The 11,133-nt window shown below is 49.4% G+C and overlaps 1 protein-coding gene across 1 annotated transcript in view; it reads right to left on the bottom strand.

Moving 5' to 3' along the window:
- The window catches only part of FAM118A (family with sequence similarity 118, member A), a 23,580-nt gene that overhangs the window by 10,408 nt on the left and 2,039 nt on the right, over positions 1-11,133 (bottom strand). Inside the window, exons 2-7 of the mRNA XM_011984032.1 lie at positions 9,866-10,057; positions 9,463-9,616; positions 9,252-9,307; positions 8,225-8,477; positions 3,933-4,154; positions 666-794 (exon numbers count right to left, since the gene is read on the bottom strand). Coding sequence (XP_011839422.1) covers positions 666-794; positions 3,933-4,154; positions 8,225-8,477; positions 9,252-9,298 — 651 coding nt within the window. The 5' untranslated portion in view covers positions 9,299-9,307; positions 9,463-9,616; positions 9,866-10,057. The remainder of the gene's footprint in view (positions 1-665; positions 795-3,932; positions 4,155-8,224; positions 8,478-9,251; positions 9,308-9,462; positions 9,617-9,865; positions 10,058-11,133) is intronic.

The following is an 11,133-nucleotide window of genomic DNA, read 5'->3' as shown; positions in this document are numbered from 1 at the left end:
AAAAAAAAAAAAAAAGAAAAAGAAAAACCTCACAGAGAATGAAGTTTTATTTACTTTTATTTTTTATTTTTAGAAATGAAGTATCGCTCTGTTGCCCAGGCTGGAGTACAGTGGTGTGATCCCAGCTCACTGCAGGCTCTGCCTCCCGGACTCAAGCGATCCTCCTGCCTTGGCCTACCAAAGCGCTGGGATTACAGGCATGAGCCACTACACCAGGCCAAGAATGAAGCTTTGCAACTACAGGAAGGAGAGCAGAGAATTTCAGACTAGAAGATGCCTGGAAGAATAAGGACAACATTCTAGACTGCACGGGGCCCTGTATGTCATGCTGAGGAGTTCCACTGTACACCTGGGCAGGTGAGAATTACCAAATGGCTGGGGCTCCTGGAGAGGGTAAGGGCAGATCTATGCTTTTAAAGCAATCATGGATTCCTTCCTCCAACGAATGTTCGCCAAGCATCTACTCAACATGGAGGCACCATGCAGGATCCCAGAGACACAGACGAGGACAAGAGACGGGGCCCCTCTCTCAGCAACTGTGTGAAGGGCCGACCTGAAGGGCACAGACGCCTGGAGCCTGCGAAGCCACTCGACTGCAGCCAATGGCCAGTGGCCACCAGGAATCCCCCAGAGGACGCACCGATGCTAATTAGGACGGGCCGTACCATGACTTCTGCGTCTTGAGTGACGTCTTTATACCCCGATGGGTCCAGCACCATCCCGCAGGGGTCCGTGTAGAGGCCGTGAATGTGGAGGACGCCGTACTTGATGTGCCCTCTTGCCCACTCAAGGACCTACCAAACATCAAGCCAAGACAAACACATCCTCAAACTGTTTCAAACAGAGAGAAGAAAATACTGAAATTGGATCCATAGTTTTTAAACTTATCTTGGAAAGAATCAGAGAGACGCTTCACTTTACAATTACACCTTCAAAACCTAAGAGAAACTCGGCTGTGAGCCCCAGTTATTCCCGTCCTACGACAGTACAGTTACGCCTGTCAAACCTGAGAGAAGATCGGCTGTTAGTGCCAGTCATGCGGGTTCCGTGATAGCAAAAGAGCTTCTTTAGCTGGGCGTGGTGGCTCATGCCTATGATCCCAGCTACTCAGGCCAAGGCCAAGACCTGAGCTCAGGAGCTCAAGACCAGCCTGGGCAACAAAGTCAGACCCCGTCTTAGGGGGGGAAAAAAAAAGGAACTTATTTAAAGACAGTTACATAGAAAATGTCTTTAACACTTGAGATTACAGCAAACTGTTAAGAATGATTACTTTAGTTGGGTTATGGGGACTTTCACTTCTACGTTATATGTTATATTTTAATTACTGCTATTTCTGTATTACTTCTACACACCCAGGGGAAAAAAAAAAATATATATATATATATATGGGGAAAAGTGTTTATCAGATAGCTAAGTACATTCCTTCCAGTTCAAGATACAGAACACAGGACCTGATAAAGATGCCCATCAGGTCACTGTGAAGTCGTCTGCACCCGGGGCCCGTGCAGCAGCAGGTGGAAGGGACACAGACACCCACAGCCCTGCTGCCATCACTGGGCGGTAGCCAGCTGGTAGTTCTGTTTATGCAACTGTCTGTCTGTTTCCAACAGCAAGCCTCAGCAGTGGGGACCGTGTGGCTGAGACGCAGAGAGCAGGTGTCTACCTCATGGCACTGCCGGCAGGAATGGGTGCCTTGGTCCTGCCCCCCGTTCCCCTCAGGCGGCCCTGCCCCTGTGTACACCACCCCATGCAGAAGGGGAGCAGGGGCTGTAGCCGAGCCCAGCCTTCACACGGACACTGACGTCTGGAGGAGACATCATCTCTGCGTCATTCAGTTTCTTTGTACACAGAGCGGGGCCAGGGCCTTCCCCCACAAGGCAGCCCAGACAACACAGGCAGCAGTGTTAGTTATGAATAACATAAGCAGACACAGAAAAGTCGCAAGTGTGTCACAAAAGAAATATCAATAGTCACGTGAAACTATGCTCAACCTTTAGTAATAGAAGAAATCAATGTTGAAAATTTTCAGCTATCAAATGGACAAAGCATATTTCATTTTGTTTTTTAATAACACCATGTGTTGGCAAGATACAGGAAATGGATACTCCCACACACAGCCGCTACCAGGAGTGTAACTGGCGCCCGTTCTGGAAAACAGTTTGGTAATTTACATCATCAGTCTTTAAAATATTCATACCTTTTGACCATAAAACTCTTATAGGAATTGACCTTGAAAATAGGACATAAAAGTATGAGGACCCTGTAGTGTTATTTGTAACTGTAAATACATGCTAACTGATATAGTTTGGACCTTTGTCCCCACCCAAGTCTCATGTTGAATTGTGATCCCAGTGCTGGAGGTGGGGCCTGGCAGGAGGTGCTTGGATCATGAGGCAGGATCATCCCTCATGGCTTGCTGCCATCTTCGTGATAGTGACTTCTTGAGAAATCTGGTCACTTAAAAGCATGTGGCACCTCCCCCCTGCCACTCTCTCTGTTGCCATGTGACATGCCTGCTCCCACTTTGCCTTCCGCCACTACTGGAAACTTCCTGAGGCCTCCCCGGAAGCAGACGCTGCTATGCTACCTAGACAGCTGTGGAACTGTGAGCCAATTACAGCTCTTTTCTTTATATATTACCCAGTCTCAGGAATTTTTTGTTTTTCTTTTGTTTTGTGAGACAGGGTCTCACTCTGTTGCCCAGGCTGGAGTGCAGTGATCTCAGCTCACTGCAACCTCTGCCTCCCAGTTCAAGCTATTCTCCTGCCTCAGCCTCCTGAGTAGCTGGGATTGCAAGTGCGTGCCACCATGCCTGGCTAATTTTTGTATTTTTAGTAGAGATGGGGTTTTGCCATGTTGGCCAGGCTGGTCTCGATCTCTTGGACCTGAAGGGATCCACCTGCCTTGGCTTCCCAAAGTGCTGGGATTACAGGCGTGAGCCACCACACCCAGCCTCGGGTATTTCCTATATAGCAGTGTAAGAATGGCCTAATACGCTAACAACAGAGGCAGGATAACAATTTTAATTTAGTATTATAATCTTATTGCCATTTAAATCATGCTTTTTAAAAATGCTTAATGACAGGAACATAGTAATATAGTTTATAATACTAATATAATTATAATATAATCACACTCCATAATATAAAGGAAAAAAATCAGGATTAAATCTTTGCATATATTACAATCGCAATTTGTTTAAAAAAAATTCACAGTAATAGGACTGTGGCTGATTTTGTTTTTCTTTATTATTTTCTTTACTGTCCACATTTCCTCAAATGACCATAATGAATAAATGCAGATGAGAAACGCTTACATACCTACAGGACAGAACACATAAAGAAAATATGAGCAAGCTGGGCAGAGCTGGTGGCTTACACCTGTCACCCCAGCCCTCTGGGAGGCTGAGGCAGGAGGATTACTTGAGCCGCAAGTTCAAAGCTGCTGTGCAGTATGAGTTATGATTATGCCACCGCACTCCAGCCTGCATGACAGGGCAAGACTCTGTCTCTGAAAACACAAAATAAGAGCAGGAAAGAGAAGTCCTGAGATGCACGCAACACTGCCCCATCAGTTCCCAGCTGCCCTGCGGAGGCCGGCTCAGCCTTTTACGTCCTAGCGTCTTGTTTTCCGATGGAGCACAGTATCCCGGAGGATGCCAGTGTGCCACCTCCCATTCCTACTTTTTTTTTTTTAAGAGAAAGGGTCTCACTCTGTCCCCCAGGCTGGAATAAGTGGCATGATCACAGCTCATTTCAGTCTGGAACTCCTGGGCTCAAGCAATCCTCCCACCTTGGCGTCCCCAGTAGCTGGGACTGCGGGCAGGCACCACCACGCCTGGCTACTTCATTATTAATTCACTGCTATGAGTGAAAGCTGCTCCTAACCACAGAGCTCCCACACCGGTGGCTGCCCGCAGCCCCAGCCCGTACCTTGGTCTTGTCCTTCAGGTCCAGAGACTCCATGGGCTTGCTCTGCTGCTGCCCAAAGATCTCCAGCAGGTTGTCATAGTTGGTGGTCAGGACCATGGTGCCCCTGTCCATCAGGCGGAGGATCGACTGCAGCACCAGAGGGTTCTGGATGTGCTGCTCCAGGTTGTCAAACACCTCCATCAGGCAGTCCTGGAAGAAGTTAGGCTTGGTGTCGCCTGTGCGCTACAAAAAGGTGGAATGACAGTTACAAAAACATCAGCTCTTAACTACTGAGCAGCTAAGCAGGCCATGTTCTGGGTGCCAGAGATACAGCAGCTGAAAATAAAGAAAATCTGGCTTCACAGAGTGCACTGAAACTCCAGAGCAGGGGGCAGGCAATGCACACGTGTAGCACGCCACCGGTGACGCTGCCATGGGAAAGCACAGCAGAGACGGGGCAGGCGCTGTCGGGGGAGGGTGGACAGGACCAAGGCACTAGGGAAGCCTCTCTGAGAAGAGGGCATCTGAACAGGGCCCTGAGGAGGTGAGGGCTCATGGAAAATGTTCTAAGCAGAGGGAAGAGCAAGGGCCACAGCACTGAGGTTATGGCTCAGGTACATCCCAGGTCAGCAAGAGGCCACTGAGGCAGGAGAGGAGTGAGGGGAAGGGTCGGCAGCAGAAGCAGATGACCTGGGTCTTGAAGACCACGGTAAAGGCTCTGTCTTTCCCTGAGCGCTGCAGAGTCCCAGTTTTCTCTTTCTCGGGGGTATATGAAACAGCGTGTCTTCATGGCACCTTCAGTGAGGTGGGAGGCAGTGTTTCTTTTCTTTTTTTTTTTTTTTGAGATAGGGCCTTGCACTGTTGTCTAGGCTGGAGCACAGTGGTACCAGGATGGCTCACTGCAGCCTCCAACTCCTGGGCCCAAGCGAGCTTCCCACCTAAGCCTCCCAAGTAGCTAGGGCCACAGGTGCCACTGCCACACCCAGCTCACTCTATTTAAAACTAATAATTTCATCTTTTATATTATTTCATTTTTCATTTTATTATTTTATGTTTTGAGACAGAGTCTCACTCTGTCACCCAGGCTGGAGTGCAGTGAGTGGCACGATCACGGCTCACTGCAGCCTTGATCTCCCAGGCTCAAGTGATCCTCCCACCTCAGCCTTCCAAGTAGCTGTGACTACAGGTGCACGCCGTAACACCTAGTTAATTTTTTAATTTTTTTTTTTTTTTTTTTGAAACAGTCTTGCTCTGTCACCCAGGATGGAGTGCAGTGGCGTGATCTTGGCTCACTGCAACCTCCCCTCCCGATTCTCCTGCCTCAGCCTCCCAAGTTGCTGGGACTACAGGTGTGCACCACCACACCCAGCTAATTTTTGTATTTTTAGTAGAGATGGGGTTTCACCACGTTGGCCAGGCTGGTCTCAAACTCCCGACCTCAGATGATCCATCTGCCTCAGCCTCACAAAGTTGTGGGATTACAGGCGTGAGCCACTGTACCCGGCCTAAAATTTTTTTTATTTGTTGTACAGACGAGGTCTCGCCATGTTGCCCAGGCTCATCTTGAACTCCTGCCCTCAAGTGATCCGCCCACCTTGGCCTCCCAAAGTGCTGGAATTACAGGCATGAGCCAGCACACCCGGCCCGTAGTGCTGCATATACTCTGAGAGACACAAGAGGATCAGGACTGAGGCCTGGCCTCCAGAGGCAGCCTCAGTGATCACCAGTGGCCTTGACAGGAGCTGCCTCCAAGGGGCCTTGAGAGCCAAAGCCTGGCTGGCATGGCTTCAAGAGAAAAAAGAAGGGCTGGCAACAGCAGATGCAGCAACCATGCTGCAGAGCTTTGCTGGAGGGGACAGAGAGGCGGGGCGGGGGCTGGCTTGGGAGGACACGGGGTCCCCCCTGCCTGGCTCCCAGCCTCACTATCACCCTCTGCCTCGGCACCTGGGCATCACAATCCCTCCCCTCGCCCTCTGGGCCTGTTCGTGTTGCTTGGCCGGCACAAGAAACCCAAGACTCACAGGTTCCCACTCATGGCCTCAGCCCTTCTGACTCTCCCACCCCCACAAACCCTCCCACTGCCCCCAGTGGGTCTGCTGTCAGCCAGCCCCACATCTCCATCTTCTCCTGAGAAGACTCACCTTCTCCCTGACCCGAGACCTGGCTCTGCACATCCCTGAGACCCCTCCCGGGGAGCTCCTCTGCACTCCCTGCACGGATGAAGGTGAGGGCTTGGCTCCAGGCTCCCTGGAGTCTCTCCAGCTGTGCTGTCGTAATTTGGGGTGATTCTCACGTCCACTTGGATGATTCTTCCTGGGATCATGGCCTCTAAATTCCACCCATCACTCTTCTCCCATGGTCCTGGCCCATCTCAGCCATCCACACCACGGCCCCCCAGGCCTCATCATCACCAAGACCCGGATCCTTTCCAGAACCTCTGGGCCAGCTTCTCCTGTCCAACCACTCCCATCTGCCCACCTCTCTAGCACTTGGCTCCCAGGGAAACTTCAAGCCCACTGAGGCCCGTGAGCTACTGACCCCACTACCACCGACCAGTCACTCGCTGCCCTGCTGTCCTGCCTTCTTCCATTGAGCAGCTTAGAGTCTACAATGGATCACTACAACTTCCCCAAATACACTTGCAAGCCCCTCGCCCTTCTCTGGCATTGCTGGAATTCCTGATGCAACCAACTCTCGGCTTCCTCCGTGCCTGTTCTCCAACTCTCAACACAGCTGTGTCGACGGCCTCACCTCAACACTTCCTGATGGAGGTTTTCAAAAACACGCAAAAGTGAGCAGAAGAGCTGAATGACGCTCAACTATCTGTTTTCAAGACAAACGATTCTCATTCTAGACAAACGGCCTCTCTTCACGTGAAGGACAATGAGGGCCCTCAGAGCTGCCCAGCGACCCCACTACCCTTCCCTGCCCTCCCTTCAACTCCTCCCTTCTCCTTCCTAGGAAGGGTGAGCAGAAGTTGTCTGTAAGAGCCAGAGAGGAACTATTTTAGGTCTTGTGGGCCATAAAGTCTCTCTTTTAACTACTCACCTCGGCCTGGAGGCATGAAAGCATCCACATACTATAGTAAATGAAAGGGTGTGGCTGCCTGTCAGAACCTCATTTGTAAAACCAGGCCCAAACAAGGCCATAAATTTCCAACTCCTGGCCTGTGATGAGTTGTCCCTTATTAATAAAACATCCACGTGTGGCAGAGTCACCTAACTAAAAACACTCCTCAAGCTCTGGCAAAGCTAGGTGCAGCCCTAGGTAAAACTGGCCAATGAGATGAAACAGAAGTGGTGTATGTGACTTCGGTGGTGGCCCTTGAAGCCCTGACTTCCTCCCCTCCCCGCGCTTCCCTCCTGCACGCACTCCCTGCGCACGCATGCCATTTACAGCTGCCCACAGAGCACCAGACAGAAGCTGCCTGCTGAGGGTGGCAGAGCCAGCAAAGAGGAGCCCTGCCCAGCCACCGTTTTCTCCTCGGGCTGCCCCCCCGGGTCTCCAGGTGGGAAGTATAAAGGTGCTCACATGAAGCCATGTGGTTTAAGGTCTCTTTTCACAGTCAACCTCAACTCTCCACTCTCCTTGGTGACGAGCTCTCTTTTCCCTGCTCTCTCCTCTGTTCAAACCTCCAACATCTCCTCCTCTCAGATGGTGACTGTGCCTCTTCAGTAAATACAAGAGTAGAAGAAGACAGCACCTGCCAAGAGCCCCAGCCACAGGGTCCAGCTTCCCAGCCTTTATGCCCACACCTGGGCTGACGTGGGACAACAATGGCCTGCCGCACCTCCCCCTGCACCAGACCCATCGGCCCCAGGGCCTCACTCAGGAATAGCTCCTGCATCATCAGTGCTTCTCCCCTCGACTAGATCATCTCCACCGCAGACAAAGAAGCTGGAACTTCTCCCATCTTCAAATGTTTTCTAGGAAGCACTTGTCATCTGAAGAAATATGGCTGGCCTGCTTACACCAAACATGCCTAAGGGATATCCCTTTACTAAGTGAACATACAATCCCAAGGTTCATACTGAGTGCAGCTGGACCATCTCCCTGAGACCATCTCACACAGTCAGGCTCTATTTAATAGGAGTTACTTCAGGAGCCCCACACTGCACTGTGCCTGGCATTCCCTCAATTTTAAAAGACGACACTCCAATGGACTCAAGGATTTCTGGCTCATCAGCCTGACTCTGCTGAACACTGAAAGCAAGTTAGGCCTGCAGAGTTTAACATTAGGTTCACAGACTCATCCAACCTGGTGCAGAACCAAGCTGTCCCCAAGACACCAGAGGTACTTGTCTGACACTTACAGGTGACATCTTCCGGATCAGATCATGGGCGACAACCAACAGGTCCCGGTCCTTTGTCACTTTCCTCCGGAAGTCGGCGACGTCTCCGGGGTGCAGCACCTCCAGCTGCTCTGCAGCCTCAATGACGGCCTCGATGCAGCTTCTCCACGAGCAAAGGGCAGGGATTCCCGGGGCCACTGCTGCGCTGACACCAGTCCCAATAACCAGGAGCAGCTCCTGAGGCTGTTTCCGGATGAGGCTTTTTAAAAACTTTCTACTTGAAAACAAGGAAGCGAGAGAACGAAAGTCAAAGCGGAAACATTGCAAACACAAAGTCTGGAACTCTCTGCGAGTTCAGGCCTTGTGCTGTACACACACACACACACACACACACACAGAGTCCCCTCTTACACTGCGGGGAGTCAGCCTGTGTATCCTTCTCCGTGTATTTATTTCACGTTCTACCCTTATTCCTTAAAGGATGTGGGACAGCTGTGTCTCATGCGTCTTAAGTTGCCCAGTGTTAAGCTCATGTTTAAGTGATACATATTTGTGAAACAGAAGTTCAGCAATTTTCATTCCTTTGAAGCTGCACACAGCTTATGAACACAAATGATGATGACAAAATGACCCCTCCTTGCAGTGACGGATAAGAAAGTTACTGGCAAATGCTGGTTTTCTGCCGCCCACCACTCCCAAACCATTCTACAGTAAGTGCCTCTTTATCGTGCTTCACTTTACAGCAAACACAGCCTGCTGTCCATCTGTAGTCAAAGAGTTCTTTCTGAGGAAGCCTGACACTGCCAGTTCTAGACGTGACCCCTCTAATGACATGTTGCTTGGTTTGGAGACTGGGCAGAAAACTGCCTACTGGAATGTTCCTTACATTGAAGTCAAGGGTGGAAAATGGCCCTCAAGGTTCCCTCATGCCCCAGTATTTCCATTTCACTTTGGCCTTTGCAGGTACTAAAGAACAGGTACGCAGACTCCCGACAGACGCTAGATGAAGTCAATGAAGCTGCTTGAAGGCAGAGCTGCCTTTAATTACCTGGATTTTTGTTCACTTCTATTTGTTGTCTTCTCCACTGAATCCATCTGTGAATTCTGAAGGGAAAAATTAGTCAGAAGTGACTTCTATTTCCCAGGTCAAAGTTTTTATTTGTACCCTGGAAGAGAGTTAAGGCTAGAATTAAAATCGAAGGTCCTCGATCTTTATTTAAATTAGAATATCTGAAAAATGTCATATGCAAATGACGCACATCCAGAATGTTTCCTAAGCCACCATTCCTCGTCTCACGTGACTCATCAGGCTAGCTGGACTCTCGCTGTTGGAAAACGCACACACAGGCGCAGATGGAGGGGTGGCCCCGTGGGCTCCAGGCTGGGGGTTTCGCTGTCTCTTGGGACACTGCTCTAGAAGAATTTCTAGTGCACATGAACACAGATGACTTATCACAGAAGCAAAACACAGTAACCAGCACAACAAAGCGAAGCCAAAGGTGGTTTTGCAGAGGAAGCCAACGAGTGCTCTAAGGCGCACAGCACTGGGCTGGAGCATGGCCCTTTCTCAGCATCAGCACCCGCTCCAAGGCACCAGTCCTCCCCTCAGCCTTACTGAAATCCAGTCGAAAGAAGTCATCCAAGTAAAAAGCCAATTCTTACCTTATATAAAAATAGAAATCCCAAACCATCTGGGTCTCTATCACCAAGCTATCTCCATATTCCTTAGTTTTTCCAAAATCAGACCAGATGTGGTAATCCCAGCTTGTAATCCCAGCATTTTGGGAGGCCAAGGCGGACTGCTTGAGCTCAGGAGTTCAAGATCGGCCTGGACAATACAGCAAGATTCTGTCTCTATAAAAAATTTTTAAAAATTTGCCAGGCATGGTGGTGCATGCCTGTAGTCCCAGCTACTAGGAAGGCTGAGGTGGGTGGGTCGCCTGAGCCTGGGAGGTCGAGACTGCAAGGAGCTGTGGCCATGTCACGCCACTCCAGCCTGAGCAAGAGTGAGACCTCGTTTCAAAAATAAAAAATAAAAATTTTCCAAAATCACATTTTACCCCAATTCTAGAAATAATACCTACTGTAAGCAAGGAAAAAGACAGAAAAATAAAGTTTTGCCTCTAATCCTATGGCCTCTGAGCATTAACTGTTAACATTTATATATTCTCTCTACTCTCTTTTAAAATTGTTTACAAGGGAGGCTGAGGCAGGAGAATATCTTGAACCCAGGAGGTGGAGGTTGCAGTGAGCTAAGATCACGCCACTGCACTCCAGCCTGGACAACAGAGCAAGACTCCGTCTCAAAAATAAATAAACAAACAAAAGTGTTGACATCATTTGAGAACACAGTGCATATCCTACTTTTTCATGCATTAAAATAAATATATCTCCCTTATGTTATTAAAAACTATTCATAAATGTAAGTGTAATGTACATGTATGTGTCTTACTGACACATCTCTCATGCAGAACGTCAGTATAACACTCTGACGACCAACTTGGTGCACAAAGCCTGTATATTGTGAAATTACTTATTTAGGAGAGATTTCTGAGAAGAACTGCTGAGTTAGAGAGTATGAACACTGTAAAGTATCTTAGCACACACTACCAAACCGCTTTCCAGAAAAGTGGTCAGCAGAACGCGTCGGGGCTTGCTTTGCCACATCCGAATCAGCACTGACTGAAAATTACTTCGGCAGAGTACGGTGGCTCACATCTGTAATCCCAGCACTTTGGGAGGCTGCGGCGGGAGGATCCCTTGAGCCCAGAAGTTCAAGTCCAGCCTGGGCAACATCATGGGGAAACCCTATCTCTACAAAAAGTACAAAAATTAGCCAAACATGGTGGTGCTCATCTGTAGCCCCAGCTACTTGGAAGGCCGAATGGTAAAATCACCTGAGCCCAGGAGGTTGAGGCTGCAGTGAACCA

This window comes from Mandrillus leucophaeus, unplaced genomic scaffold, assembly GCF_000951045.1.
Source record: "Mandrillus leucophaeus isolate KB7577 unplaced genomic scaffold, Mleu.le_1.0 Scaffold26, whole genome shotgun sequence".
Lineage (NCBI taxonomy): Eukaryota > Metazoa > Chordata > Mammalia > Primates > Cercopithecidae > Mandrillus > Mandrillus leucophaeus.
Note: the sequence above shows the minus strand (reverse complement) of the source record. Positions and strands in the feature narration are given on the sequence as shown.